Source organism: Nuphar pumila, chromosome 14 (genome assembly GCF_984573655.1).
Source record: "Nuphar pumila chromosome 14, dmNupPumi1.hap1.1, whole genome shotgun sequence".
In the NCBI taxonomy this organism is placed as follows: domain Eukaryota; kingdom Viridiplantae; phylum Streptophyta; class Magnoliopsida; order Nymphaeales; family Nymphaeaceae; genus Nuphar; species Nuphar pumila.
The window spans coordinates 24,311,057-24,336,595 of NC_143262.1; the positions used below are offsets into that span (position 1 = coordinate 24,311,057).

The 25,539-nt window shown below is 44.4% G+C and overlaps 1 protein-coding gene across 3 annotated transcripts in view; it reads right to left on the minus strand.

The window, feature by feature from the left end:
* BLOS1 (GCN5L1 family protein) overlaps nt 1–25,539 on the minus strand; it is a 53,195-nt gene that overhangs the window by 26,318 nt on the left and 1,338 nt on the right. For all 3 annotated transcript variants that reach the window (XM_089987549.1, XM_089987550.1, XM_089987551.1), the window contains exon 3: nt 890–1,095. In XM_089987549.1, coding sequence (XP_089843675.1) covers nt 890–1,095 — 206 coding nt within the window. The remainder of the gene's footprint in view (nt 1–889; nt 1,096–25,539) is intronic.

The following is a 25,539-nucleotide window of genomic DNA, read 5'->3' on the forward strand; positions in this document are numbered from 1 at the left end:
AAAAAAGAAAAGTTACAAACATATTCACTAATGTGGATATGTGTAAAAAGGGGAAAAGATAGAAATACCCCTGGGGTTACATGATGTAAAAATAATATATATATATATATGTGTGTGTGTATACAAAAAGGAGATATAATTTAACAAGATAGTACTGCTAAAAGCTATGTCACGTGGATACGGCTGTGGATACAGGGATATGGCCATTTTCGTGAGGTTTTCAATATGACTAGCATATAAGGGAACACGATACGTGGGCCAAAATGGAGTGTCCATGTCTCATTAAGCTGGACATGATGGATGAAAGCATCATGGCCTATTTAGTATGGAATATGTCTTAAATCAAGTCATCCTGATGTAGAAAACTATCTCTTGACTGTCATAAGATACAATCTAAACTGTAATGTTATTGTTATTATAAGAAAACAAATTTAAATATCAAAATTGCTTAGCTCGAAGCATGTTTTGGAGATACTAAATAGGCTTGATGATCAAATCGGTGGTGCTTTCTTGATGAGATATTTCATCAGTTTTTTTGAAAAGTGAGATATTCATCAGCTTGACAAAAAATATGGAGTATCCTCTCTCTCTCTCTCTCTCTCTCTCTCTCTCTATATATATATATATATATATATATATATATATATATATATATATTAAGAATAAGATATCGATAGACTTGATATTTTCTGATCAAATCTATCAATCAATCAGAAAAGAAACTCTTATCATATAAAATTCCAAATAGCCAAATTATAGTAAGAGGAAAACAGAAAGTAAGAAGATAAACTTCTACCACATCAACCTCCTTAAGAACAAAAGGGTGAATTAGGCAAATTACATTAAATAAATTAATTGAAAGAAGGATTATAGCAACAAAATGTATTACCTTTAAGATGGAATTCATTGCACGTGAAGTGGCAAGCCATTGATTGGTTTGCTTTGAATATCTTGTAACAGTAATTGCTAATGCATGAATCTCAGTTTCAATAAGTTTCTCATTTGTGAAAGACTCATGCACTCCACCATTAACAGTGTCCACTAGAAGTTCTGAAACACGTTGAGCAGCTCTTAGAGCTGCCTTCTTAGAATTTTCTGGGGAAACAGAGGAAATTTTGAAGCACAAATCAAACTGGATGGGATGCACAATATGCAGTGACTATGTTCTAGTTGGTACAATATAAATGCAAATGTAAATTCAATGGAAAAGATACACAAATACTAAGTTCAAGAAATCACATGGTGTGGAATAGGTTGGTGTAACAACCACAAATTTTATACTAAACTTAAAAATTATGTGGATTTGGGCCTAGGATCCGTTATTGGATCCAAAAGAAAAATGTGCATATTAGAGTATTTTAGTAATATTATATAAATAAATATCTAAGAATAGAAGATTTTTTTCAAATCCACGGTTCGGACCCAAGTGGATCCAACCCCTGGGTCCACTGCTGTTCAAGCGACCCGGATCCAAATCAAATTTGGGTCCAGCATCGCGGGTCGGGGATCGGACCCGGACCCGACCCACTCCCTGTAATGTTTTAATACAGGGAGGGATAAAAAGGGGAGGGCAACCCAATATGGGTTGCCCGATAAACATAACATGAGAGGGGGGAGAACCCCTCCCCCGATATATCGGGTGTTAGGGTTCAGCTGAACCCTAACACGCAAAGAGATGGGGAGTTGGGGAAAGCACCCCGCAGCCGCCGGGAGGGTATGCCTCCCTTCCTTTTCGGGAGGCCACCCACCTACAAAGGGGGGACCCCGAACCCTTCCTTCTCCCTCTCCCGCTGTCCCATTCTTTCTCTCACTCTCTTCTACCTCTCTAAACCTCGAATCACCCTCCGATCTCGGGCTGCAGCTCGAGGCCTTGCAGTGAAGAGCCGACCTCGCCGGTGGTGGTGCTGTCCAGGCTGACCGACCCCTCTCGTGGATGCCGCAACACCCTCGCCGGATAATGGTAGGATTTCTGTGATTTTTTTTTCAGGTTAATCATGGGTTGGTGGGGTGCGGGTTGTCTAAAACCCAAAGCGACTGATTTAAGGGGGGGGGGGGGTTTGTTGCCGGACAGTCAATAAGATCGGAGATTTGGGGGAAACTGGTTTTTCTTACCGATTGGGTGTTTTGCTTGAAGATTTATCCTTCATTCTCAGATTAGATACTTTGACCGAAATTTAGATGGAAAAATCTATTTCCTTTTTAATCAAAAACCCTAGTTTGAATTAGGTTTTTCTTGACCTTGGTCTGTGGGTTTTTCTTCAATCCTTCCAAGTCTGAAAATGTGTATGACTGTGTCAAATTAGGATCTGATATTGTGTTGAATCATCGTTGAAATCATTTTGGATATTTAAATGATGAACACCGCATGCCTTCAGTTAATGGTTTCTTTATGGGTAGCATTCATGTCTTACTACCGTGTGCACTGATATGTGTAGGAGTTATTGACTTTACTAATTTAACCGGTGGGAGAACCTAGCAGATAGTTGTTTTTGTTTTTGGGTCCAGCCGAGTTATCTTGATCACACCATGAAGGAATGTTTAGCTGTCGTTTGTTTTTTTGTTTTTGTTATGCATAATACACCCTACTGTATTTAATGAACTGAAATGTTAAATAATACTTAGTTAATATGGCTGAACAGTGTCTAGCTAGGTTCATTGGTTTCTTGCGTAACTTCACATGCTGTGCTATACTTAGTACGGTAATTGGCTAAACCAATAGTTATTGTACATGTTGTATTTTAGTGAACTGTAATGTTAAATGATACTTAATTAATATGGTTGAACCGTATCTAGTGGGATTTATTGGTCTATTGCGTAACCCAGCATGCTATGCTATACTTAAATTATTCAAAAAAAAAATATACATTGTAATGATTGGGTGATCTAGTACATTGAATTTCCTGGGATGTATAATTGTGATAGGTAGAATGGGCTTACAGTTTTATTATTTTCGGCCTGTATTGTGATACACATAAAAAGGTTATGTTTTGGTATGTTGGATTTTAGAATTTCAGTATGCTAGCTGAATAATACCTAGTTGTCACTTCTCTTGTGCACGAACTTTCTTGTGTTTGTATTACTGAAATAAGCTGAATGGGTTTTACAATCTTTGTTATTAGATTCCACATAAAACTGCAAGTTCTCTTACATTCCAACTTCTACCTTAGAGTAGCAGTTGTACACCAATGATAGTTTGAATTCTTAAGATAATTCCTTGATCTCTTCATGTAGAAAATGAGTAAGACATACCAAAGAAATGTTAGGTATTGACATTGTATATTGCCCGTACTCCGAGTATGTGAATTTCTTTTCCTTGGAGCATTGTGAATAGAAAGGAAATAATCTAGTGGTAACCTAAATGGGTAAATGATTAAGTCATGGTTATCCCTTTCTACTAGGGGGGGGTTGTTGGGAAACCTTGCTCAATGGGCGATACGGGTTAGGTACCTAATGTAGGTACGTGATTTGATTCAATTATATTGGTAAGAAAATTAAATATTAATTTTTTTGCTTGAACGGTTTAAAGGCACCGGAGCACTCTGAGTGAGTTTATGAAAATAATATGGAAAATGATGGGGTTGATTCATACACTTGGTAAAATGACTAAGGTTGGGAATCTACTACAGTGATAGTATCGGGGTTTGGGAAAATGCCACTACACCCTGAAGGGTTAACTAAATGAAAAGATTTACTCACTCAGATTCAGGTTTACCTTGGAGAGGGTAAGTGGTACAAAACTCCGGGGACATAATTTTGGTTTCGAGCTAAAGTGACTCGTTGGTCCCCAGTCCTCGGAGTTGGGGGACCAAGACTACCAATTTGTCCTAGGTGGTAGTTCTTTGTTCTTCTGCAGAAGTTAGGGATGCATCCTGTTTTGGTTTTGGCCCTCGGAAGTTTCTCTCGGTCACTGGCCGCTCCCTTGGGATTTCAGTCACAGTTAGAATGTTCTGGTTAATAAAACAACTTTGAATAATATACCCCCGAACGTTCTCTTCTGTGATGGTTGCCTTAGCCCGTGTGTACCCGCGGGATAAGAAAAAATAAACATCAACTAGAACAGTTAGGTATCACTGTGTTGGAGTCATTAAAGAGACACTTGCATATTCTTTCAGCGTGCTCGGTGCTCATGATGAAACGATATCATAAATTGTGCAGATATGAGTTAATGGAATTCATATTGTGGACGTTATATAGATGTTATGCATGTTACTGTTAGTTCTGTTACAAAATATGTTTTAAATTGCTTAATTCCTTACTTAATTGTTGTAGCTGCATAACATGCTTTATGTGCTTAACTATAACCGTTGCATAATCTACTCCTCTACTTAGATATATGATTGTTATTGTTGTTGCATCGACTTCTTTATGTGTTTATGTATAGACTGGGATTCAAACACGACACCCACATCACACACCTGACACGTGATCTACTTGCAAGAATAATTACACTTTTCCTACTTAGACATGGTAGTCTAATTCCTATAATTTTTATCATTTTCAGGCACAGAGTAATTCCATGAGCGAAGCGGGATGAGGCGCTGATGAGGACTGGATTTATTTGTTCCCTGGCGGTCCTAATTGCTTTCTGATTGAAATTTCTGTTTTGAGACTCAGGATGTGATAAACTCTGATGTGGAATTCTGTTATTATTGAAATAAAAATAAATGGTGTGGTTTGCTTTTACCTTCTTGTATCGTTTTTAAATGCTTAACCCTGGAAATATTAATTGTTGTTCCGCTAAAAAAAAAATCCTCAAATTTAGGGTTAAAATTTCAGGGCGTTACAGTTATGGTATCAGAGCCTGGGAACAATAAATCAAAGTTCACGGTCATGCCACATCCTGAGATCGCTCTGTGAGTATATTTTTATCATTTTTACTTTATTAGGTATGATAATTGCATTGTTTTTCTGTATAATTATAGATATATACATGTAATGATTTTAGGAACACTACAATTCAAAGATAGTAAAACTGTGTGTATTGAAATGGTTATTAGATGTATCGTCGATCCCAAGCTAGTTCGAGCACGGCGAACGAATGGCAGGACCAAAGGGGTTTCGTGATGGAAACTCTCGGTAATCTGGCTCAAACCATGGACACTCAAATGCGCCACCAGGCGGAGTTAGCCGCAGCCATAAGTGAAAGGCATAATACGAGCACAATCACCTATGAGAAGTTCTTGAAGTTGAACCCGCCTACCTTTTCAGGCAAGGCCGATCCTGAACTAGCCGAGAGTTGGATTGCAGAGACAAAACGAGCTTTTTGGGTTCTGTCTATCCCCGATGATAAGCAAACGGACTTCGGCACCTACCGCTTGACGGAGGATGCACAGAAGTGGTGGGACACAACCCGAACCATCCACTTTGCCGGAGTGGATACTATTCCATGGGAAGATTTCAAGCGGACATTCTTAGAGACATATTTCCCCCAGTACGCCCGTGATCAGAAGCATCAGGAGTTCTTGGAGCTTACTCAAGGAAATATGAACTTGGTAGAATACACTACCAAATTTCGGACCTTGGAGTGTTATTGCCCAAATTTGTTCGCGAATGATAAAGCCAGAGCAACTAGGTATGTCCGCGGACTCAAGGACGGATTACGACCACGAGTGATGATAAATCTGCCGTCCACCCACGCACAAGCCATTGAAGTGGCTACTATGCTGAACGAAGAATGGGAGCGATCAAGGAAGAGCCAAAAGGACACACCGGGGAAGCGGGGAGCAGGTCCACAACAGCACCACGGTGGCAAGAAGTACCAGCCACCTTACAAGAAGCAGAAGTACAATGGTGGAAATCGTCCTCCACAGCAACAGGGACAAAATCGGGTGTGCCAGAAGTGCAATCGGTCCCACTACGGACAACCTTGCCCCAGAGACACCGGTGCATGTCTCTACTGTGGAAAGATGGGTCATTATGCTCGTCAGTGCCATAAGAAGATGGCGGATATGCAAAAACGTAATGCCGGAGGAGGGCAGCAACATCAACCATCTCAGCCGCAGCAAACACCACAGTAAAATGCACAGAAGAGGGTGCCTGGACAAGTATATGCCACCACTGTGGAGGAGTTGGAGAAAGGAAATCTGGTACAAGGTACGGTATTTGTCAATGGCTGTGCTGCACTTGTTCTATTTGACTGTGGTGCTACACATTCGTTCATATCTATAGAGTTTGCAAAATTACTTGGTGCACATACTGAATCTCTGAAACATGAATTATATGTGTACAATCCGATAGGATATAATTCGATATGTGTAAACTATATCCCTGATGTCATAATTGTACTTGAAGGGCAGAGCTTACCTGCTGACCTAATCTTGCTCGATATGACTGAATATGATGTCATATTGGGGATGGATTGGTTATATGAACATTATGCCAATGTTCTCTGTCGCCAAGGGAAAGTGGTTTTATCCCGACCAGGATTGCCAAAGGTCGAGTTTCGCCTCTCTAGACCTACAGTGAAGGGCCGAATTGTATCAATATTAAAGGTTCAGAAGTATATGCGACAGGGGTGCCGAGCATTCCTAGTGAATGTATTCTCCTGTGAGTCGAAGTTCACACCATTAGAAGAACTTGAAGTGGTTCGTGAATTTCCGGAAGTGTTTCCGGATGAGTTGCCTGGACTACCTCAACAGCGTGAGGTGGATTTTCATATCGAGTTGGTGCCTGGGACGGCACCGATTTCGAAAGCGCCTTATCGTATGGCCTCAGTAGAGTTGGAGGAGCTGAAGAAACAACTCCAGGAGTTGATGGAGCAAGGTTTCATTAGACCGAGCGTGTCACCATGGGGAGCACCAGTTCTCTTTGTGAAGAAGAAAGATGGTTCTATGAGGCTGTGTATAGACTATCGGATGTTGAATCAAGCGATCGTCAAAAATAAGTATCCCCTACCTCGCATTGAAGACTTGTTCGATCAATTGCAAAAGGCTAAGGTGTTTTCAAAAATCGATCTTAGATCTGGGTATCATCAACTACGGATCAAGGACGATGATATTCCCAAGACAGCCTTTAGAACAAGGTACGGTCACTACGAGTTCGTAGTTATGCCATTCAGACTGACAAATGCGCCCGCCGCATTCATGGATTTGATGAATCGGGTATTAGAGCGTACTTGGATACTTTTGTGATTGTTTTTATTGATGATATACTTATATACTCTGAAAGCATAGAGCAACATCGTGAACATTTGAGGATCGTATTGGGGACTCTCAAGGAACACCAGTTGTTCGCCAAATTCTCCAAGTGCGAATTCTGGCTCGAGAAGGTCATGTTCTTGGGTCATGTTATATCGCGAGATGGAGTCGCTGTGGACCCGGCTAAGGTTGAAGCTGTATTAAATTGGGGTCAACCGAAGAATATCAGTGATATCAGGAGTTTTCTAGGATTAGCAGGCTATTACAGAAGATTCATTCAGGACTTTTCACGGATTGCTATGCCCATGACCAAGCTCCTCAGGAAAGGAATTAAGTTCGAATAGACGGATAAGTGCGAGGAGAGTTTCCAAATCTTAAAGAAGAAGCTTACCACCGCACCAGTGTTAGCTTTACCTTCAGGTCATGGTGGTTTTGTGGTCTACTCAGACGCATCAGGTACTGGGTTGGGATGTGTTTTAATGCAAAATGGTAAGGTGATAGCATAAGCCTCTCGCCAATTAAAGATCCACGAACGAAACTATCCAACTCATGACCTCGAATTGGCAGCCGTGGTGTTCGCTTTGAAAATATGGCGACATTACCTGTATGGGGAACAATTCGAGGTATTTACTGATCACAAAAGTCTCAAATACCTGTTTTCCCAAAAAGAGTTGAACATGCGACAACGACGATGGTTGGAGTTTATAAAGGATTACGATTTTACCATTTCCTATCACCCAGGAAAAGCAAATGTGGTAGCTGACTCTCTCAGCCGAAAAGCTGGTTGCAGTTTGTCTAGTCTTTTGACAAAAGGGTGGAATTTGGTGGAGGAATTCATGGATTGGAAACCGTTCTCAGATGTCGTGGGAAGTATCAAGTTATCTAATTTATCTGCCCATCCAGAGATCCTTACAAAGATTATTGAAGGTCAGAAAGAGGATCCCCAGTATGAGAAACTGAAGTCACGAGCCCAACAAGAAAATTCACACTTCTCACTCAAAGACGATGGCAGTATATGGATGCAAAAGCGACTTTGGGTCCCTAGTGATCCCAAGTTGAAAGAAGAACTACTGGGTGAAGCACATAGGTCCAAGTACACCATACACCCAGGAGGCACGAAAATGTTTAAAGATTTACAACGTGGGTATTGGTGGAATGGAATGAAGCGTGAGGTCGCAAGTTATGTCTCGAAGTGTTTGACTTGTCAGCAAGTCAAGGTGGAATATCAGAAGCCTAGTGGAATGATGCAGCAAATGGAGATTCCACAGTGGAAATGGGAAGAAATCACCATGGACTTCGTGGTGGGTTTGCCCAAAACACGGAAACAACATGACGTTATATGGGTAATAGTGGATCGACTGACCAAATCGACTCACTTTCTACCCATACGAATAAATCAATCCCTCGAGAGCTTAGCAGACTTATACATCAGAGAGGTTGTTAGACTGCATGGAGTACCAGTCTCTATTATATCAAATCGAGATCCTCGCTTTACTTTTCGGTTTTGGGGTCAGTTGCAACAGGCCTTGGGTACGAAACTGAAGCTGAGTACCGCTTTTCATCCCCAGACTGACGGACAATCAGAGAGGACTATCCAGACACTAGAAGATATGATGCGAGCATGTATGCTGGATTGGAAAGGTGAGTGGGACAAACATGTTGTTTTAGCTGAATATGCTTACAATAATAGTTACCATGCGAGTATCAGCATGGCTCCTTTCGAAGCTCTGTATGGAAGACCCTGTAGATCGCCTGTGTATTGGGACGAAATTGGAGAACGGTCGGTAGAATCACCAATCGTGTTACAACATTACACCCAACAGATCAAGATGATAAGAGATAGACTGCTCACAGCCCAGAGTCGACAAAAGAGTTATGCCGATCAAAGGCGTAGGGAGCTCAATTTTGATGTGGGGGATCGGGTCTTTGTGAAAGTATCACCCATCAAAAGTGTGTTTTGTTTTGGTAAGAAAGGAAAATTGAGTCCGAGATATGTCGGACCTTTTGAGATTTTGGAACGGGTTCGAGAAACGGCATATCGTATAGCCCTACCTCCTCAGTATGCTCAGATACATAACGTATTCCATGTATCTATGTTAAGAAAATATCTTCAAGATCCGTCGCATGTCATCCAATATGAGGACGTAGATATAAGGGAAGACCTAACAATAGAAGAAAAACCAGTGGAGATATTGGAACGAAGTGAGCGACTCTTGAGATCAAAGACCATTCCTCTCGTCAAGGTGAGATGGCAACACCATAGCATCGATGAAAGCACGTGGGAACCGGAGGCTAATATGCGAGAAAAACACCCCAAGCTGTTTGAGTAAACACCGACAGGTAAATTTCGAGGACGAATTTTTTTTTTAGGAGGAAAGGATGTAACAACCACAAATTTTATACAAAACTTAAAAATTATGTGGATTTGGGCCTAGGATCCGTTATTGGATCCAAAAGAAAAATGCGCATATTAGACTATTTTAGTAATATTATATAAATAAATATCTAAGAATAGAAGATTTTTTTCAAATCCACGGTTCAGACCCAAGTGGATCCAACCCCTGGGTCCACTGCTGTTCAAGCGACCCGAATCCAAATCAAATTTGGGTCCAGCATCGCAGGTCGGGGGTCGGACCCGGACCCGACCCACTCCCTGTAAAGTTTTAATACAGGGAGGGATAAAAAAGGGAGGGCAACCCGATATGGGTTGCCCGATAAACATAACATGAGAGGGGGGGAGAACCCCTCCCCCGATATATCGGGTGTTAGGGTTCAGCTGAACCCTAACACGCAAAGAGATGGGGAGTTGGGGAAAGCACCCCGCAGCCGCCGGGAGGGTATGCCTCCCTTCCTTTTCGGGAGGCCACCCACCTACAAAGGGGGGACCCCGAACCCTTCCTTCTCCCTCTCCCATTGTCCCATTCTTTCTCTCACTCTCTTCTACCTCTCTAAACCTCGAATCACCCTCCGATCTCTTGCTGCAGCTCGAGGCCTTGCAATGAAGAGCCGACCTCGCCGGTGGTGGTGCTGTCCAGGCTGACCGACCCCTCTCGTGGATGCCGCAACACCCTCGCCGGATAATGGTAGGATTTCTGTGATTTTTTTTTCAGGTTAATCATGGGTTGGTGGGGTGCGGGTTGTCTAAAACCCAAAGCGACTGATTTAAGGGGGGGGGGGGTTTGTTGCCGGACAGTCAATAAGATCGGAGATTTGGGGGAAACTGGTTTTTCTTACCGATTGGGTGTTTTGCTTGAAGATTTATCCTTCATTCTCGGATTAGATACTTTGACCGAAATTTAGATGGAAAAATCTATTTCCTTTTTAATCAAAAAACCTAGTTTGAATTAGGTTTTTCTTGACCTTGGTCTTTGGGTTTTTCTTCAATCCTTCCAAGTCTGAGAATGTGTATGACTATGTCAAATTAGAATCTGATATTGTGTTGAATCATCGCTGAAATCATTTTGGATATTTAAATGATGAACACCGCATGCCTTCAGTTAATGGTTTCTTTATGGGTAGCATTCACGTCTTACTACCGTGTGCACTGATATGTGTAGGAGTTATTGACTTTACTAATTTAACCGGTGGGAGAACCTAACAGATAGCTGTTTTTTTTTTTGGGTCCAGCCGAGTTATCTTGATCACACTATGAAGGAATGTTTAGCTGTCGTTTGTTTTTGTGTTTTTGTTATGCATAATACACCCTATTGTATTTAATGAACTGAAATGTTAAATAATACTTAGTTAATATGGCTGAACAGTGTCTAGCTAGGTTCATTGGTTTCTTGTGTAACTTCACATGTTGTGCTATACTTAGTACGGTAATTGGCTAAACCAATAGTTATTGTACATGTTGTATTTTAGTGAACTGTAATGTTAAATGATACTTAAATTAATATGGCTGAACCGTATCTAGTGGGATTTATTGGTCTATTGCGTAACCCAGCATGCTATGCTATACTTAAATTATTCAAAAAAAAAATATATACATTGTAATGATTGGGTGATCTAGTACATTGAATTTCCTGGGATGTATAACTGTGATAGGTAGAATGAGCTTACAGTTTTATTATTTTCGGCCTGTATTGTGATACACATAAAAGGGTTATGTTTTGGTATGTTGGATTTTAGAATTTCAGTATGCTAGCTGAATAATACCTAGTTGTCACTTCTCTTGTGCACGAACTTTCTTGTGTTTGTATTACTGAAATAAGCTGAATGGGTTTTACAGTCTTTGTTATTAGATTCCACATAAAACTGCAAGTTCTCTTACATTCCAACTTCTACCTTAGAGTAGCAGTTGTACACCAATGATAGTTTGAATTCTTAAGATAATTCCTTGATCTCTTCATGTAGAAAATGAGTAAGACATACCAAAGAAATGTTAGGTATTGACATTGTATATTGCCCGTACTCCGAGTATGTGAATTTCTTTTCCTTGGAGCATTGTGAATAGAAAGGAAATAATCTAGTGGTAACCTAAATGGGTAAATGATTAAGTCATGGTTATCCCTTTCTACTAGGGGGGGGGTTGTTGGGAAACCTTGCTCAAAGGGCGATACGGGTTAGGTACCTAATGTAGGTACGTGATTTGATTCAATTATATTGGTAAGAAAATTAAATATTAATTTTTTTGCTTGAACGGTTTAAAGGCACCGGAGCACTCTGAGTGAGTTTATGAAAATAATATGGAAAATGATGGGGTTGATTCATACACTTGGGTAAAATGACTAAGGTTGGGAATCTACTACAGTGATAGTATCGAGGTTTGGGAAAATGCCACTACACCCTGAAGGGTTAACTAAATGAAAAGATTTACTCACTCAGATTCAGGTTTACCTTGGAGAGGGTAAGTGGTACAAAACTCCGGGGACATAATTTTGGTTTCGATCTAAAGTGACTCGTTGGTCCCCAGTCCTCGGAGTTGGGGGACCAAGACTACCAATTTGTCCTAGGTGGTAGTTCTTTGTTCTTCTGCAGAAGTTAGGGATGCATCCTGTTTTGGTTTTGGCCCTCGGGAGTTTCTCTCGGTCACTGGCCGCTCCCTTGGGATTTCAGTCACAGTTAGAATGTTCTGGTTAATAAAACAACTTTGAATAATATACCCCCGAACGTTCTCTTCTGTGATGGTTGCCTTGGCCCGTGTGTACCCGCGGGATAAGAAAAAATAAACATCAACTAGAACAGTTAGGTATCACTGTGTTGGAGTCATTAAAGAGACACTTGCATATTCTTTCAGCGTGCTCGGTGCTCATGATGAAACGATATCATAAATTGTGCAGATATGAGTTAATGGAATTCATATTGTGGACGTTATATAGATGTTATGCATGTTACTGTTAGTTCTGTTACAAAATATGTTTTAAATTGCTTAATTCCTTACTTAATTGTTGTAGCTGCATAACATGCTTTATGTGCTTAACTATAACCGTTGCATAATCTACTCCTCTACTTAGATATATGATTGTTATTGTTGTTGCATCGACTTCTTTATGTGTTTATGTATAGACTGGGATTCAAACACGACACCCACATCACACACCTGACACGTGATCTACTTGCAAGAATAATTACACTTTTCCTACTTAGACATGGTAGTCTAATTCCTATAATTTTTATCATTTTCAGGCACAGAGTAATTCCATGAGCGAAGCGGGATGAGGCGCTGATGAGGACTGGATTTATTTGTTCTCTGGCGGTCCTAATTGCTTTCTGATTGAAATTTCTGTTTTGAGACTCAGGATGTGATAAACTCTGATGTGGAATTCTGTTATTATTGAAATAAAAATAAATGGTGTGGTTTGCTTTTACCTTCTTGTATCGTTTTTAAATGCTTAACCCTGGAAATATTAATTGTTGTTCCGCTAAAAAAAAAATCCTCAAATTTAGGGTTAAAATTTCAGGGCATTACAGTTGGTGCTTGTTTTAGGCTCCATTTGGAAACCGGTAGTCCGAGGTAGTTTATGCATTTGAAAAGGTGGCAGCTGCCAAATCTAGGATTTGGTAACTACCACCTCTAGGAGGTGGTAGTTACCAAATCCATTCATTAGTGCAAATACAAAGGGAAGAGGACCTCACTTCCCATCTCAAACGCATAAATTCCCATCCCAGCTACTAGTTTCCAAACATCAACCACAAAGGTAGTTTGACCAAGTTTTTACCAAATGCATTAAACTCCCATCCCAGCTACCAGTTTCCAAACAGAGTTTTAGTTACAGTTGAATAACTCCTTTGACTTGCGCACACTATTCTATTGCTGGATAGAGCAATAATAGCATGCCTTACTGTTTTTCTTCTTTCATTGTTCTTATTGATCTAAAATACACCAAAAAATGCAGAGGTAAAGGTATTATTGCTTGCCCTCTAACCACTATTTTCCTCAAAGCCTCCGCACCTCTAAGATCATGTTTTTATTCCCAATTTTCCATATATGCAAAACATATTTTCCGCTTGAGTTAGCAATGTTTATACCGCCTTTTGCAATGGATGGCCATAATCCGTGGTTGTAAAACCCCCATTTTTTTTAAAAAAAAAATGTTTTGGACTCGGGCCGGGTCGGGTCCGGACCCCACCCGGGCCCCTTCTTCATTAGGGTTTTAAGTAACCCGAGCACTCCCGAACAATCCCGAGCGCCGCACCTCCTCCCCTTCGCTTGCAGGCGGATTAGAGAAACCCACCAAGGGTTTCCCCATTCGTTGCCCCCCTGTGCCTTTAATAGAAACGTTGGAGGGCGAGGGGAGTCACGCCTCCCTCTCGCAGCCCTCGCCCCCCATCGCGCCGGTCTTCTCCCCTGCTGCGCACGCCGCCGACGCCGGCCACCGCCTCCCAGGTACGCCATTTCCACCCTTTTCTCCTCCCTCTTCTCTTCCTCACCCCCCTCTCTATCACCTCGCCGGGAGGCCGACAGGCGGCGCACAGCCCCTGCCGCGCCCTCCCGCCTCTCCTGTACTTATCGGAGGGCTGACAGGTGGCCTGCGAGGCCCCTGCCGTCCCCTCTTCCCTCTGGGGGTGCGCCGGAGTGCCGGCAGGGGACCAAAGGCCCCTGCGACACTCCCTCACCTCTGTGGGTGATAGGGAATCCGACAGGGGGCCGGTTGCCCCCTGTCACCCCCGAGCTCTCTCTCGCTGGCAGGGGTTTGCCCCCTGCCGCCTCTCGATCTCCGGTAGGCAGGGGCAATGCCCTGCCGCCTCTTGGCTTCTGGGAGGGCAGGGAATATCCTCCCTACTGCTCTTGATCCTCGGCACGCAGGGGGGCGGACACCCCCCTGCGGCTCCGTGATTTTTGCCAGGCAGGGGTCGAGGCCCCTGCCATTTGTAAGTGCTTCTGGCAGGGGCCGAGGCCCCTGCCGTCCCTTAATTCGTCAGGCAGGGGCTGGGGCCCCTACCATTCCCCCTTTTCGTCAGGCAGGGGCCGGGGCCCCTGCCATTTCCCCATTTCCATCAGGCAAGGGCCAAGGCCCTTGCCATTCTTTTTGGTGCCAGGCAGGGGCCGAGGCCCTGCCATTCCCTGTTCATCAGGTAGGGGACGAGGCCCCTGCCATGCGTGACCCTGTTTGGCAGGGGCAGGGGCCCCTGCCCTTGCTTTTTGTCAGGCAGGGGCCGAGGCCCCTGCCATTCGCTATTATTGTCTAGCATTGGCAGAGGCCCCTGCCATTCACTATTTTGTCAGGCAGGGGCCGAGGCCCCTGCCATTCACTATTTCGTCAGGCAGGGGCAGAGGGTCCTGCCTTTTGTTGTTCTGTCTGGAAGGGGCCGAAATCCCCGGTCACCTAATCCTACCCTTGCTCCCGTCGCACCATTAAATTAAATTATCATAATTGAATACTCACACTTTTGCAGACATCGTATCGAACCCCGCTCTGGCTCCACGGTCTGAGCCTCGTATCATCTACACGCATAGACGCACGCAGCTGCACGACATCCCGAGGTAGGGGAAAGTCGCACAAAGAGTTTGTATGAACAAAATAAAATAAGACTTCTGAGATAGAATAGTTATTTTGCATACCTGCTTATCTGAAGAAGTATTGGTCGGTCAGAGTTTTACTCTTTTTTATCCTTTTGAAATTGCATGCTTAATGTAAATTCTTTGGGTAGACTCATTCTAGAAAGAATCAAATAGTTTAATTGGCATACCTGTTTACCTGTAGGATTACTTAACTCGTGATTGTCTGTTCTGCATGCCTATTCTATTGGAACTGCATACTTAAGGTAGACTTTATGAATAGACTCATTTATGGAGAGAAAACCACTGAAATTGCTATTGTAACCGAACCTTAAGGCATGCACGGGATGAATTTTATGTGAGGTCATGGAGTATCTTGACGTGGGAATCAACACTTTATTGTTTTGATGTGATATTATCGGCCTCCACATGCCAATTGCTCAAAAGAGCAATACATGTCATGTATGAACCAAAAGAATCATAAAACATTATATGTTGCCCTCTCATCGTAATCGTACTTCTAGGAAGGTACAAGCGTACTTTCAAACAAGTACGTCCCATGTGGGTTACGATGGTTGGAGGATGAGGTTGTAGCAACCTCGATGCGTGCAATTAGCACAATGCTGAGATCACATAAATGGTGACCTTTCGCCTTCACAGGCAAGATGCTCGAGTGGGTCTAATAGACCAGAGCATGTAGGATGGAGCGGCGGTTAAGAAACCCCCGTCGTACCCATTCGACCTTTACGGTTCATCAAGGGAGAGGATGGATGGTACAAAAACTCCGATGGACAGGTTGTTAACAACCACCCCACGGGCATAAGACCCGGCTTCCCCAGTCATCGGAGTTAGGGGAATTGGGATTACCATAAATTATCCTAGGTGGTAACTCTCAGGTACTTCTGCAGAAGTTTGATGCATCCATGGGCCACGAATGCCTTTGGGGATTTACTCTCTTGGTCACTGACCGTCCCCTTAGGAGCGGACTCAGTCAGCCATCCGGGTTAATGAAAACACCTAACATAATAAACCCCCGGATCGGTCTCGGCTGTTTCTACGTTTCGCGTCTGTGCGTACCCACAGGCCAGTTAATATCAGAACTTAAAGAATATCTTCATGAATAGTTGTAAATGATTGAGACTTGCACTGCTGGAAATGCTTCAACTAACAACTCTTTGCACATATTACACTTGTTAGAATAGATTACAATTGTATTGATAGCTTCAATATCATAACTGTTTATCTCATGAATGTCCTGTTTTATTTTTATTCTACTTACATGTTCGTGCACCTACTGGTTTGTTATGAAACTGACCCATTTCATGGGCAGGTGAGGAGTAGGACTTCACTGGCGGTCGATGGCATGGTGCAACATGGATCAAGATTTATCTTCTTTCTGCTGGCGGCTTGGCTCTGGGTCTTTTTGGAGTTTTCTTTAGATTTATTGAACTTTGGAACAAAATGCTCATTTTGTAATAAACTGCAGATTTTTAATCTATTGCCTTATTTCGTCAATTCCTTTAAGTTGTTGTACATGTGAATGATGATGATTTTCAGCTAACGTACCCAAGATTGTTGACTTGTGCTCCTTTCTAAATATCTTCCGCTGTCGTTTTTAAAAGTTAAAACTTTAAATCTTTGAAAGGTTTTTCGATAAGGTTTTCGAAATCACAAGTCGAAATTTTGGGGCGTTACAACTTGATATCAGAGCCAGATCAAAAAGAGGTGAATCTTGACTATTGAGCATCCCATCGCGCTGTAAGTAAGTCTTTGATATTTCATAACATGTTTAGACTAAATTATATTCTTGTTTTATTCGTAGTACCGTCGGATAGATGGATCCGTTTACTAGTTCTAGTGGTAGTCGCGGTAGGGGCACGCGTAGAGTACGTGGCCGTTCTGTAAGGGAGAGGGGCGGACATGGGATGTTCGGGGATGGTTACTGGGCTAACCGCCCTCCCCTACCCATTTTTACGGATGAGCAAAGATTCCCACTACCGATCGCCTACAAGATACCCTTGGCAGCAATGTGGGCTGAGGTGCATGCTCGAGAAGGTGGTTTCGCGCCTTCACACGTTTGGGTGCACCATCAGACACCACAGGAGTCGTCAAGAGATTTTGTTCCTCCTGAGTTAGCAGAGGAGTGTAGATTCTGCGGAGAAACAGGGCACACCATGGATGCTTGCCTCCTCAAGGCCGAGCATGTCGGCAAGATCGCAATTTCGACTGCAGGCGAGCAACCGCCACCTCCAGCAGACCCAGTGGGCGGTGTATCACCCACATACACACGTGCGACGGATTCTTCAAGTTATAGTCTTGGCTCACCGGAATATACTCTGGCGACGCCCCTCTACGGATAGGAGACCTCCTACGGGGAGCCACTTCCCTTCACCCCTAAGCGCAGATTCAGGCGCACCGAAAATAGAAGGGAATATCTTAGGAAGTACTCTAGCTGTCCCTAAGGGGAGGCAGCACCTACCCAGTTTTGTTGGAGTCTGTGAACTCATTTATAATTACGGAATAGAACTTTTGCTTATGTACCAGCACAGCTGGATTCTAAATAAATGACTTTCGTAATAAAGATCTATATTTTTGCCTTTACTCCTATATTTATGTCTTCCCGTGCTTCTTTAGTATTTTGACTATTAATCTTGGTTGCTTTTTAAGGATGGCGGGAAACTCAAGCAACAGCATGGCCGATGAGTTGCGTGAGCATAAGGGATTCATGATGGATACCCTCAACTCCTTAGCTGAGGCGATTCGTAGCCAGGGTCGCCCACCGCAGGATCCGGGTTCCCTTGTTGGGAATGCACCAACCGCCACGTATGAAAAAATTCTGAAGCTGGACCCTCCTACCTTCTCTGGCAAGGTTGACCCTGACTTAGCGGAGAGTTGGGTGAAAGAGGTGGAACGAGTGTTCCAAGTGTTGTCTGTCCCTGACGATAAGAAGACGATGTTCGGGTCCTTTCGATTGAAGGACGACGCTCGCGAATGGTGGGACACTACCCGGGAGGTGCAGTTTCCAGGCGCAGAGGTGATTCCGTGGGAGGCCTTCCGGAGGACTTTTCTCGGAAACTATTTCCCTCCTCATGCGAGGGAAAAGAAGAAGGTGGAATTTTTGGAGTTGTGCCAAGGCAGCTTAAGTCTGAATGAATATATCGCCAAATTTCAACGGTTGGAGCGCTACTGTCCTCACCTATTCGAGGATGATCATGAGCGGGCTGGGAAGTTCATTCGTGGACTGAAGGAAGGACTCAGGCATAGGGTTCTCACCAGCATGCCCGCGACTTTTTCTACGGCGGTAGCAGCAGCCACCTTACTGAACGAGGATTGGGAGCGTTCAAAAAGTGTGCAAGCCAAAAAGTCACCCGCGTCAGGTGGTGATCAAAAGAAGACCTATTCCGGCGGCCCAGGGCAACGACCACCTTTACCAGTGAAGACTGAGGGAGGGAAGAAACAGTTCCCTCCGGCGAAGCGCCAACGACAGCAGGGCCATCCACCGCCCAGGTGATAACTGCCCCAGGTGCAAGAGGCCTCACGTAGGACAATCTTGTCCGCGGGACACTGGCGGATGCCTGTACTGTGGTAAGATGGGTCATTTCATACGCGATTGCCGGAAGAAAGCAGCAGACAACCTCAAGCGAACCGACAACGTATCTCAGCCTCCTCGACCTCATCAGCAGCAACAACGAGCACAACCAAGCAGTGGCAGGGAGCCGGGTCGAGTTTATGCAGCCACAGTCGATCAATTAACAAAAGGGGATCTCGTTCAAGGTACCATTCTTGTTGCTGATCAAGCAGCTTTTGCACTCTTTGATTATGGTGCTACACACTCGTTTGTTTCAGAAAAATTCGTAGAACAATTGCATATAACTGTAAAACCACTTGATAACGCTTTAGACGTGTATAACCCCGTTGGGAAGAACACAGTTTGCACCACTTACATACCTGAATTGGACGTAGTTGTGGCAGAGCGGCACTATCCTGCTTGTGCTATCCTGCTTGAGATGACAAAATTTGACGTCATCCTAGGCATGGATTGGTTGCACAAGTATCATGCCAAGATATTTTGCCGTGATGGCAAGATCATTTTATCACCTCCAGGCTCTTCGAGAGTAGAATTCAGAATCCCCAGACCTGTTCGAGCAAGCCGGATGATCTCGGCGCTTAAGGCACAGAACTTCTTGCGGAAGGGATGCAGTGCCTTTTTGGTTAGTGTTATCCAATCAGAACCAATGCCTATTCCCATCAGTGAGTTGGATGTTGTTCGCGGTTATCCCGACATTTTTCCTAAAGAGCTGTCGGGACTTCCACCATCTCGAGAGGTAGAATTCAATATTGAATTACTACCAGGTACGACGCCAATCTCCAAAGCACCCTACAGAATGGCGCCAGCTGAGCTTGAGGAGTTGAAGAAGCAGTTGCAGGAGTTGTTGGATCAGGGATTCATTCGCCCCAGCGTTTCTCCTTGGGGAGCTCTTGTGCTCTTCGTGAAGAAGAAGGACGGGACCTTGCGTCTGTGCATCGACTATCGAATGCTCAACCAGGCCACGATAAAAAACAAGTACCCATTGACGCGTATCGAAGACTTGTTTGATCAATTGCAGAAGGCTAAGGTTTTCTCGAAAAACGATCTTAGGTCTGGATACCATCAGCTCAGAATTAAGAATGATGATATTCCTAAGACGGCTTTTCGGACGAGATACGGTCATTACAAGTTCACAGTCATGCCGTTCGGACTGACCAATGCTCAAGCAACTTTCATGGACTTAATGAATAGTGTATTCAAGCCATTTATGGACACCTTCATGATCGTGTTCATCGATGACATCTTGGTGTACTCAGAAAGTCGAGAGAAACATCGGGAGCACCTAACAATTATGTTGGAGACCTTGCGAAAGGGACGTTTGTATGCCAAGTTCTCTAAATGTGAATTCTGGCTCGAGGAAGTCATGTTTCTGGGACACGTTATTTCTAAGGAAGGAGTGTTCGTGGACCCTGCAAAGGTTGAGGTTGTACTTAGTTGGCAGCAACCAAAGAACGCACGTGATATCAGGAGTTTTCTTGGACTAGCGGGTTACTACAGAAGATTCATTCAGGATTTTTCTAAAATTGCGTTACCCCTGACGAGGTTGCTAAAGAAATAGGCTAAATTCATATGGGACGAGAAGTGTGAGGCGAGTTTTCAGTTATTGAAGGAGTGACTTACCAGTGCTCCTATTTTGACCTTACCTTCGGGTAAAGGCGGGTTCGTGATTTATATTGATGCCTCTGGGTCAGGCCTAGGGGCCGTGCTGATGCAGAATGGGAAAGTGATCGCATACGCCTCTCGACAACTTAAAATTCACGAGAAGAACTACCCAACTCACGATTTAGAATTAGCTGCGGTGGTGTTCGCACTGAAGATATGGCGACATTACTTTTATGGGGAGCAGTTTGAAGCATTCACCGATCATAAGAGCCTTAAGTATCTATTCTCGCAGAAAGAATTGAACATGAGACAACGGCGTTGGCTTGAATTCCTCAAGGATTACGACTTCACCCTCTCCTACCACCCAGGAAAGGCGAACGTCGTGGCTGACGCCCTCAGCCGCAAAGCATCGGAAGTTTCGATTAATGCCTTATTCGCTGGATGGAGGTTGGTCGAAGACCTAGCCTCTTGGGAACCTTTCGCTATCACTCAAGGTTCAATCGGTTTATCCCACCTTGTTGCTCAACCTGAGCTACTAGCGAGGATCATCAATGGACAGAGAACAGATGCACGCTACGAGAAGTTGAAGGCTCAAGCGATACTAGCAGATACACCTTTTCGTCCGAAGGAGGATGGAAGTATATGGTTGAAGGAGCGTCTTTGGGTTCCTAATGACCCAGTCCTTCGAGATGAAATTCTTGCAGAAGCCCACAAGTCTAGATACACCATTCACCCTGGCGGCACGAAGATGTTCAAGGACCTACAACGCAGTTATTGGTGGAACGGTATGAAGCAAGACGTGGCTGAGTATGTCTCGAAGTGTTTAACGTGTCAGCAAATCAAGATCGAGCACCAGAGACCCGGTGGGGTCATGCAGCAGATAGAGATCCCTCTATGGAAGTGGGAAGATGTCACCATGGACTTTATAGTCGGTCTACCGAGGACGCAGAAAAAGCATGACGCGATTTTGGTGATCGTCGATAGACTCACCAAGTCTGCTCACTTCCTACCTATCTGTCTCAACCAATCGTTGGATAGTCTCGCTGATCTCTATGTTAGAGAGATTGTGAGATTGCACGGTGTTTCAGTCTCGATTATCTCTGATCGTGATCCCAGATTCACTTCAAGGTTTTGGGGACAACTTCAGTTGGCGTTGGGCACAAAGTTAAAGTTCAGCACTGTGTTTCACCCTCAGACTGACGGGCAGTCGGAACGTACGATTCAGACCTTGGAAGACATGCTTCGAGCCTGTATGATGGACTGGAAGGGAGAGTGGGATTCCCATATCAGTCTGGCGGAATTCGCGTATAACAACAGCTATCATGCGAGCATCGGGATGGCTCCATACGAAGCTTTGTATAGGAGGCCATGTCGATCACCTGTTTACTGGGACGAGGTTGGCGAACGAAGATTGGAAGCACCTATAGTTTTGTAACACTATACTCAACAAGTGCAGATGATTCGAGAACGACTCCGTACCGCTCAGAGTCAGCAGAAAAGCTATGCAGATAGACGCCGAAGAGAGCTTACCTTCGATATTGGCGAGATGGTTTTTATTAAGGTATCTCCGACAAAGAGCGTATTTCGATTCGGGAAAAAGGGGAAGCTAAGTCCTAGATACGTTGGACCGTTCGAAATCCTGGAACGGATTGGAGAAGCAGCTTATCGTGTGGTGTTACCTCCTTAGTAAGCCCAGATCCATAATGTTTTTCACGTATCCATGTTGAGGAAATACGTTCACGATCCATCGCACATCATTCATTATGATGACGTGGACATTAGAAGGGACTTGACATTCGAAGAAAGACCAGTGGAGATCGTCGACCGTCGTGACCAAGTGCTGAGGTCAAAGACCATTTCCTTTGTAAATGTTCGGTGGCAACATCATGGAATTGACGAATGTACTTGGGAACCTGAGAGCGATATCAGGGAAAAATATCCTGACCTGTATTTTTTATTCTTCAAGGTAATAAATATTTCGTGGACGAAATTCTTTTAAGGGGGGTAGGATGTAAAACCCCCATTTTTAAAAACCCGAGCACTCCCGAACATTCCCGAGCGTCGCACCTCCTCCCATTCGCTTGCAGGCGGATTAGGGAAACCCACCAAGGGTTTCCCCATTCGTTGCCCCCCTGTGCCTTTAAGAGAAACGTTGGAGGGCGAGGGGAGTCACGCCTCCCTCTCGCAGCCCTCGCCCCCCATCGCGCCGGTCTTCTCCCCTGCTGCGCACGCCGCCGACGCCGGCCACCGCCTCCCAGGTACGCCATTTCCACCCTTTTCTCCTCCCTCTTCTCTTCCTCACCCCCCTCTCTGTCACCTCGCTGGGAAGCCGACAGGCGGCGCACGGCCCCTGCCGCGCCCTCCCGCCTCTCCTGTACTTATCGGAGGGCCGACAGGTGGCCTGCGAGGCCCCTGTCGTCCCCTCTTCCCTCTGGGGGTGCGCCGGAGTGCCGGCAGGGCACCAAAGGCCCCTGCGACACTCCCTCACCTCTGTGGGTGATAGGGAATCCGACAGGGGGTCGGTTGCCCCCTGTCACCCCCGAGCTCTCTCTCGCTGGCAGGGGTTTGCCCCCTGCCGCCTCTCGATCTCCGGTAGGCAGGGGCAATGCCCTGCCGTTTCCTATTTCCCGGCAGGCAGGGGCTCGCCCCTGGCGCCTCTTGGTTTCTGGGAGGGCAGGGAATATCCTCCCTGCTGCTCTTGATCCTCGGCACGCAGGGGGCCGGACACACCCCTGCGGCTCCGTGATTTTCGCCAGGCAGGGGTCGAGGCCCCTGCCATTTGTAGGTGCTTCTGGCAGGGGCTGGGGCCCGTGCCATTCCCCCTTTTCGTCAGGCAGGGGCTGGGGCCCCTGCCATTTCCCCATTTTCGTCAGGCAAGGGACAAGGCCCTTGCCATTCTTTTTGGTGTCAGGCAGGGGCCGAGGCCCTGCCATTCCCTGTTCATCAGGTAGGGACCGAGGCCCCTGCCATGCGTGACCCTGTTTGGCAGGGGCCCCTACCCTTGCTTTTCGTCAGGCAGGGGCCGAGGGCCCTGCCTTTTGTTGTTCTGTCTGGAAGGGGCCGAAATCCCCGGTCACCTAATCCTACCCTTGCTCCCGTCGCACCATTAAATTAAATTATCATAATTGAATACTCACACTTTTGCAGACATCGTATCGAACCCCGCTCTGGCTCCGCGGCCTGAGCCTCGTATCATCTACACGCGTAGACGCACGCAGCTGCACGACATCCCGAGGTAGGGGAAAGTCGCACAAAGAGTTTGTATGAACAAAATAAAATAAGACTTCTGAGATAGAATAGTTATTTTGCATACCTGCTTATCTGAAGAAGTATTGGTCGGTCAGAGTTTTACTCTTTTTGATCCTTTTGAAATTGCATGCTTAATGTAAATTCTTTGGGTAGACTCATTCTAGAAAGAATCAAATAGTTTAATTGGCATACCTGTTTACCTGTAGGATTACTTAACTCGTGATTGTCTGTTCTGCATGCCTATTCTATTGGAACTGCATACTTAAGGTAGACTTTATGAATAGACTCATTTATGGAGAGAAAACCACTGAAATTGCTATTGTAACCGAACCTTAAGGCATGCACGGTATGAATTTTATGTGAGGTCATGGAGTATCTTGACGTGGGAATCAACAATTTATTGTTTTGATGTGATATTATCGGCCTCCACAGGCCAATTGCTCAAAAGAGCAATACATGTCATGTATGAACCAAAAGAATCATAAAACATTATATGTTGCCCTCTCATCGTAGTCGTACCTCTAGGAAGGTACAACCGTACTTTCAGACAAGTACGTCTCATGTGGGTTACGATGGTTGGAGGATGAGGTTGTAGCAACCTCGATGCGTGCAATTAGCACAATGCTGAGATCACATAAATGGTGACATTTCGCCTTCACAGGCAAGATGCTCGAGTGGGTCTAATAGACCAGAGCATGTAGGATGGAGCGGCGGTTAAGAAACCCCCGTCGTACCCATTCGACCTTTACGGTTCATCAAGGGAGAGGATGGATGGTACAAAAACTCCGATGGACAGGTTGTTAACAACCACCCCACGGGCATAAGACCCGGCTTCCCCAGTCATCGGAGTTAGGGGAATTGGGATTACCATAAATTATCCTAGGTGGTAACTCTCAGGTACTTCTGCAGCAGTTTGATGCATCCATGGGCCACGAATGCCTTTGGGGATTTACTCTCTTGGTCACTGACCGTCCCCTTAGGAGCGGACTCAGTCAGCCATCCGGGTTAATGAAAACACCTAACATAATAAACCCCCGGATCGGTCTCGGCTGTTTCTACGTTTCGCGTCTGTGCGTACCCACAGGCCAGTTAATATCAGAACTTAAAGAATATCTTCATGAATAGTTGTAGATGATTGAGACTTGCACTGCTGGAAATGCTTCAACTAACAACTCTTTGTACATATTACACTTGTTAGAATAGATTACAATTGTATTGATAGCTTCAATATCATAACTGTTTATCTCATGAATGTCCTGTTTTATTTTCATTTTACTTACCTGTTCGTTCACCTACTGGTTTGTTATGAAACTGACCCATTTCATGGGCAGGTGAGGAGTAGGACTTCACTGGCGGTCGATGGCGTGGTGCAACATGGATCAAGATTTATCTTCTTTCTGCTGGCGGCTTGGCTCTGGGTCTTTTTGGAGTTTTCTTTAGATTTATTGAACTTTGGAACAAAATGCTCATTTTGTAATAAACTGCAGATTTTTAATTTATTGTCTTATTTCTTCAATTCCTTTAAGTTGTTGTACATGTGAATGATGATGATTTTCAGCTAACGTACCCAGGATTGTTGACTTGTGCTCCTTTCTAAATATCTTCCGCTGTCGTTTTTAAAAGTTAAAACTTTAAATCTTTGAAAGGTTTTTCGATAAGGTTTTCGAAATCACAAGTCGAAATTTTGGGGGGTTACAGTGGTGCTTTGTCAAAGATTTAGGATTCTAGTTTTCTAGAGGCAGATATTGCTAGAATCCTATAACACCACCATAGGGCCAAAGACATCATTAGCTATTTCAATAACAATAAAAAGTAGAATGATAAATTTGTTTAGCAGTCCCATGGGAATAGCAGTGCAGTATATCTATTTATATGAAATCGTATGATTGCAGCATGGATAGATGGTAAAAAGGGAAAACTGGAAAAGGGATTCTTGTCCATGATTGATCATGTGGATCATTCAATTCAAAAGAAGCTTGAGATGACAGTAAGCCTCAAGACATTCTCCCCTGCTACTAAGC